Genomic DNA, 6,889 nt, shown 5'->3' on the forward strand with positions numbered 1-6,889 from the left:
ATTTCTGTTTTGTAAAAAAGTAATGTCCTTCTCCCTGGAAGTCTGCAAGCTCTGTGAGTGTTGGGTTGTGTCTGGTTTAACTCTGAAACCTGCTTGGCACAGTGCCTGGTGCACTATAGAGTTTGTTAAGACATTTATAAAACTAACTTGGTGAATGAGTGAATGAATGAATGAGTGCATGAATGAATGAATGCAAGGGGCCACTGACTCTCTGGATTCCTTGGGTGAGCCAGAGGGCCTGTTCCAGGGCCACACCCGACTTACCTCGGTTCCCTGGTCGAGCCACTTGCACTTACCCCACCTCGCTTTCCCCATCTGCGAAATAGGACCACGGCTCCTGCTGTAGTCCCTCCATTTGGGGTACTGTGAGGCCACTGATCTCAGAAATTCAGAGCCAGGGGTAGCCCAGGAGGCTCTCTGTCCGGCCCTGCGAATGGGGAAACTGAGGCCTGGAGGAGGGGAGGGCCTGACAGGGCTAGACAGTGAGTGCCAAAACTCGCTCCCCGCGCCAGCCCCGGGCCTCCGTCAGGCCTCCGCTCACGCTCTCCCCGCCCCCCCACACCCCAGCTCCCACTCTGTACCCCCAGCCTCTATGGAAAACCTGAGTCACAGCTGGAACCAAGGACGGGGAATTTTCCTTCTCACTTCCAGGGGGCCTCTGAACCTCCCTGACCTGTCTTCTTTGGAAGGAGGGAAGGACCCCAGCTCTCTGTTTTGCGGCGGGACACTCTGGGTCAGCCCCGTCTGCCCCAGCCAGCCCTGGGGACTTGCAGTTAGGGAGGAAGTACCCCATCTGGGCTTCCCTGGAGTGTGGAGGGGGCGCCTGCGGGAGGGTGAGCGAGAGGGGATGTGTGTGGCCCAGTGCAGCCCCGCCCATCCCCTGTCCCCACCCCAAACCCCTTAATGAAATCAAGCTGGCCCCGCAGCCAGCGAGGGAGGGAGGGGGCGGGAGGAGGGTGGGGCGGCCAGCCCAGAGCGCGCCGGGCACCACACCGACTCTCTCTCGCTCCACCTGGCGGGAGCACCAGGCCTGTGTACGTGCAGAGGGACTGGTGAGTCCTGGGGTCCTCTCGTCTGTCCGGGAAGCCTGGGATGTTTTGGAGTTTAGGGACTGGGAACCAGCAGGAGCCCTTTGGGGGATATCTCTAAGTGTGTGTGAGTTATGAGGGTGTGCTGGATGCTGTGTACGGGTGTGATCTGTGCTAAGGGTGAGGGGGTCCGAATGTGTGTGTGCCTCCTATGTGCCCCGTGAGCTGCTTGCTGGCCGGAGTGCTGTGTGTGTGCCATTGTGGCCTGGCGATAGGGGGATGTGTTGTTCTTGAAAGTGGACACCAGGGTAGTTGCTCCCAGGGTTAGCGGGAGGGTGGTGTGGACTGGGACTGCCCTGTCTTGGGGGAGGTTCATGGTGTGACAAGGGGCCGTGTATGTACACGTGTTGTCTGAGAATCAGCCCGTTTTGTGTCCATGTGTGTTCTCTGTGTATGTGCGGGTGGGCTGCGTGAGCTCTCTGGGGTGTCTGGGTGTTGTGTGTCCGTAAATGTATTGTGGATCCGCGCTGCCGCCGCCGCCACTGCTGCTTCTGCTGCTGTGTGTGTGTGTGTGTGTGTATGTGTGTGTAGGTTTTGAACCCTTGAGCCCCGTGTCCGTCCCCAGGCCTCCCCTCCGAGGGGCCCCAGTCTCTGTCCTCGGCTGCCCCAGAATAGGGGGTGCAGTGCTTCAGCCAGACCCTCCTCCCCCAAACGCCACTAATTGAAGCCAGGTTTTTGTGGGTCGCCCTTCCCCCTTTGCTTACCAGTCTCTGGGTGGGGGTGGAGCAGCTGCTCTGGCCCCTCGGACTTTGGTCTTGGGGTACCTCGGCCTTAGGGTTGGATTCTCATCGCCTGCATATTCCTGACCTCGACTGGGGCCATCACATTTTAAAACAATAAACTGAGCGAGATGGGCTCTAAAGAGAGGCCCTACTCCAAGCTGGGTGGCCTGGTTGATCATGTGGCACCTACTAATTGACACCTACTAATTGACACCTACTACGTGCCAGGTACTGCTATTCCTTGTCCTGACAATAGTCCAGGGAGGTGGCCCTTAGTTCCATTGTACAGATGTGGAAACTGAGGCCCAGAGAAGTGACATGCCTGGCTCCAGGACACAGAGCTGGAAAGTGACATCTGGTGGGCTATTCTAAGTGGCCCTTCAGTTCGGGCCTCCACCATGACTAGCTGTGGGCCCTAAGCAAGCCATTCTTGGTCTTGACCGAGTTTCCTCTGGGTAAAACGAGATGCATTGTCCTGAACCCAGCTCCTAATGGCCTGTGAGTTTCTGAGTCTTGGAAAAATTTAGGACCCAGGTAGGAGGAGGTGGGTCAGCTGATGGACAGATGACCATTTCCGAGCTGTCCAGGCTCGATGGGAAAGTGAAGCCCACTAGTGAAGCCCAGAGAGGCAATGGGGCTCATTGTGCAGAGTCACACAGCCATTTCCTGCAAGGCCTGGCTGGCTTCTCACACTTTGCTCCTCATACTCTGGGGTTGAGCTGGGGTCTCGGCCTTTAAGAGCCAGAGATAGTTTGTGGGGCCTCTTTCTTCATCCTCTGCTCCTTGACCCTAAGGCTTCAGGGAGAGGGAGCCCTTTCCTCAATCTAGCTCTCAGCTGTGCACATGCGTATGAGAGTGCGTGTGTGCACGCGTGTGTGTGTAGTTCTGGGTTCCTCAGTAGTCAGTGCCGAGGAGATTTCACCCAACAAGGTAAAAAAGTTAATCTGTTCATGGAGGGTGGGGGGACAATGAGCAAATGTACATGTCAGGTGAGGACGGTCATTTGTGGCCTTTGTGTGAAATGCTGGCTGACCCTAGGGCTCTGCCGGGGGAGGAATCTGGCCATTCCTGAATGCCATCTTTCCTTGGTGAACGGCTACTCTGTGCCAGGCAAGACTTGTGGTCACCTCTTCACCTTGTGCCCCCAATTTACGGATGGAAAAGGTGAGGCCCAGAGGGGCCAGATGGTGGAGCTAGACTGAGATGGAGTCAGGATTCGAATCCAGCCTGACCAGCCTCACCACTCCACTGCCTGCAGAATTCAGTGACGGAACATCATAGTCAGCCCCTGGGGAAAGTCCCCTGGTCTTCGGCCACCACTGGCCTGTAGTTTTGATCTGTGGTGAGAAGCTTCAGCTGCCACCATGAGAGGTCTCTCCTGGGACTTGACTGGAAGAGGAAGGCAGGGTGGGGACTGATGAGACAAAGACTCTAGGATAAAAGCTGTCTGTAGGAACCTTTGCCAGCTAGTGCCAGAAAGTCAAGGGGCCGGGAAGGCAAGTTCATGTAGTATCTTCAGATCTTTGTTTTAGTTGAGATGTCAACCAGGGGGCATGAGGCCAGCTCCAGGCACGAGAGAGAGAGAGAGAGAGAGAGAGAGAGAGAGAGAGCGCTTTTGGAGTCACACAGAAGAAGGTTCAAATTCTAGCTCTCACACTTATCATCTGTGTGTCCATGGGCAAATCACTGTCCATCTCTGAACCTCAGTTTCCTCATCTGAAAAATGGAGACAATGATAGCACTGGCTTCTGTAGGATTCTGTAGGATTGCATCCACCAAAGGGCTCAGATTAGTGACTCGTGATAAAAGTACAGAATGACCGGTTCATTTAAAATGAACCCCTGAGTAGTGTTGCTTTTTTTTATGTCCTGGAATTACCTCCCCCCGCCACCTGAGCCGGTTTATCCAAATTCATATCAGTACAATTAATTTCGGTCAATGACAATTGGAAGGCCCTAGGTCACTTAGAACAAGCCATTCAATGGCTGAGCATCATTCCTACCTCATCTCCTGAATCCCCAAATCACCACGAGATTGGTACTGTTGCTTGTTTTATGGATCAGGGCTTGAAGCCTGGGCATTCAAGGGGACCTGCAGTCAAAGTGTTGGGAGCCTAACTTCCTCCTCCAGCTCAGAAACTTGCTGTGTGGCTTTGCTTTTGCCCGTCCATTGCCTTCTCTGGGACTCCGCCTCCCCATTTCAGTCTCCTGAGAGAGGTCCTCAGACAGGGCACCCTAAGGCTTTTCCATCTTGGAGCTTCTAGCCTCACCCAGTGTCAGGAGCCTGGGCCCTCCACTGGGTCAGGTGGGATTTTCAGGGGTTGTCCTGGGGGGCACAGAAAGGGGTCCCTGGGTTTATCCGAGTGCCCAGCCTCACTCAGGCTGGCTGGGAGAGTTAGTGTTTTAGAAGCTGGGCTTCTAAATCCATGGACAGTGATTTGCCCATGGACACACAGATGGTAAGTGTCAGAGCTAGGATTTGAACCTTCTTCTGTGTGACTCCAAGAGCTCGCTCTCTCGCTCTCTCTCTCTCTCTCTCTCTGTCTCTCTCACTCTCTCGTGCCTGGAGCTGGCCTCATGCCTTTGTAAACCTGGCCCATGGGGAATTTATTATTTAGCCAGGAAGTCTGGGACACAGAGGGTCTGGGGGTTCATGTTGGTAGCAGCCTTCCAACAGGAGAGGGAGGTGCAGAGTCATTTGGTTCCGGTTTAGTGGTGGCCGTAGGACTCAGGTTCTGGCAGGCTCCAGCTTCGTCTCAGGTGTGAGGGGTTTCTCCTGTGGCCTCCAGGTCCTTCTTTGAGCCTTTAGGTGAAGGTTAGCCATGGGGCAGATGCTCCCAGCATGGTCCTGGCATGCAGGCCTTCTGCTGAGCTCAGAGAGTCTATAGGCTTCCAAACCCAAGAACCTTCTGGAGAGGGGAATGGAATCATAGAGAGGCTGGGGGCTGCTGGGGAGGGCTCCCCATAGGTGTAGGGGTCAGCTTATAGTTACTGAGGTTTTCACTTATTTCAGCCCTACCACCTTTTCTCCCTTGGTGCCAAGATTCAGACTCCAGCTCTTCCTTGGCAAGTCACTGAACCCCACTGAGCCTCAGTTTCCACACCTGGAAAATAGGGCTAATAATAGTGACTCCCCCATTGAGTAGTTCTCAAGAGTCCATGTAAGAAACTTAAAATAGTGTCTGGCATGTGGAAAGCATTAAAAGAGTAAGTTATTAAATTCAGTCAAGTCAGACAGGATACATTTATGGCACACTTACTGTATACCAGACCTGAGGATACTGAGATAAATAAGATTAAGCCCTTGCCTTCCAGGACCTCGGAGAGAAGTTGGGGGGGTGGGGGCTGTCCAGGTGTGAACTCCATCTTAGAAGGAACAGGGGTCCATTGTACGGTGGGGAGGTTCAGGCCTGGGGGAGAGAAGCGACTTGCTAGAACACATTCCATGTTCCCTGCACCTCCTTTGGGGGTCCCCTGAGACCCTCGAGTGGCACCCTGACCTCCCTCCTGCCTCGCTTTCCCACAGGCAGCATGATTTCTGCAGCGGCTCCCAGCCTCATCGTGTCTCTGCTGCTGCTCTCGAGGGCCCTGCCCATGGTCGCCCACTCTGTGCCCCTGCAGGCCGCCCCTCTGGAGGACATGGGGGGCAGTGGGGAAGCCGAGGACTCATCGGCCTCCTCCCCGAGCCTCCCGCCACCTGGGACCCCTGCCCTCAGCCCCACGTCGGTGGGGCCCCAGCCCACGCTCCTGGCGGGCCCCAAGCCCCCCACCAACTTCCTGGACGGCATCGTGGACTTCTTCCGCCAGTACGTGATGCTCATCGCTGTGGTGGGCTCCCTGGTGTTTCTGCTCATGTTCATCGTGTGCGCCGCCCTCATCACCCGCCAGAAGCACAAGGCCTCGGCCTACTATCCGTCATCCTTCCCCAAGAAGAAGTACGTGGACCAGAATGACCGGGCTGGGGGTCCCCAGGCCTTCAGCGAGGTCCCCGACAAGGATCCCGATGGCCGGCCCGAGGAGGCCCTGGACTCCTCCCAGCAGCTGCAGGCTGACATCCTCGCCGCCACGCAGAATCTCAAGTCTCCCGCCAGGGTGGCCTCGAGCAGTGGCAACGGAGCCAGGGTGACGGAGGGCAAGTCGGAAGAAGAGGAGAAGGGAAGCCAGGAGGCGGACCGGGAGGCAGAGGGCCGTGGGGTCTCGGTGGAGAGAGCGGAGGTTGCGGAGGACCCGTGCTTGGCGGTGGTGGAGGGGGCTGTGGGGGCTGGCGAAGGCCCAGGGGAGCCAGAAGCAGCTCCCTCATTATCCCAGGAAGCTGAAGGTCCAGCTGGCCCCCCCGAAAGCCCCTGTGCTTGTGGCAGTATCAGCCCCAGCGTCTAACAGGCCTCCAGGGCTGTGGCCCTGACTGTTGGATACCCAGTGGTCCCTTCCCTGGGCATAGAAAGGCCCCTGGCCCTTAAGGCTCCCTGATGCCCCCTCCTCAACCACCCGCAGCTGCAGATCCCATCGTGTCCTGATCCTACAGTGGGCAGAGATACTGGTCTCTGGCCCACCCCAGGAATCTCACCAAGTTCTAGAACATTTGCTCCCGCAGCCCCAAAGGGCGGCATTTCAGAGCACAGCTCCTCTGGGCAGGCGGGGCTGGCGACGTATCCCCATTATAGCCACGTCGATTGGGAAACACTTCTCAGGTCCCTCGTGACAGTGCCATCGTGCGCGCTTCTCCATCGAGGTAGAAAAGAAAAACAGAATAAGGAGGGATTTGGGGAGAGGTTGAATGAGAGGTGCAGAAGCACCTGGGGTTGGTGTGGTTAGAGCTGCCACTGGAAGGGGCCTGGTTAATCAGGACGTTTCTGTGAGAGGCCCTTGCATGTGGTCACAACAGGTCCTTAAATGAGCATTTCCCAAACTGGGTTCCCTAAGGTACTCTGTCAAAAAAGATTTTGGAGTCCAGTGAGTTGAAGAAACATTCCTTTTGATTCCCCGTGACTCCCTTAGAGCAGCCCGGGACTCAGACAAGTGCTATAGTAAAGGCCCCCCCCATTTCACTTAGCCTTTCTCGAACTCCTTTTGACCATAAAAT

At 55.9% G+C, this 6,889-nt stretch overlaps 1 protein-coding gene across 1 annotated transcript; it reads left to right on the plus strand.

The window, feature by feature from the left end:
* The first annotated feature begins 972 nt into the window (after positions 1–972).
* On the plus strand, positions 973–6,875 carry TMEM119 (transmembrane protein 119). The gene is made up of 2 exons (XM_006922170.3): positions 973–1,052; positions 5,336–6,875. The coding sequence occupies exon 2, from the start codon at positions 5,341–5,343 to the stop codon at positions 6,184–6,186; it is 846 nt and encodes a 281-aa protein (XP_006922232.1). The 5' UTR covers positions 973–1,052; positions 5,336–5,340; the 3' UTR covers positions 6,187–6,875.
* Positions 6,876–6,889: the final 14 nt, after the last annotated feature.

The sequence above is a fragment of the Pteropus alecto genome, unplaced genomic scaffold, assembly GCF_000325575.1.
Source record: "Pteropus alecto unplaced genomic scaffold, ASM32557v1 scaffold259, whole genome shotgun sequence".
NCBI classification, from domain to species: domain Eukaryota; kingdom Metazoa; phylum Chordata; class Mammalia; order Chiroptera; family Pteropodidae; genus Pteropus; species Pteropus alecto.

Excerpts from the sequence above, each read along its gene's own strand:
- TMEM119 (XM_006922170.3), top strand. The coding sequence starts at position 5,341 with ATGATTTCTGCAGCGGCTCCCAGCCTCATCGTGTCTCTGCTGCTGCTC.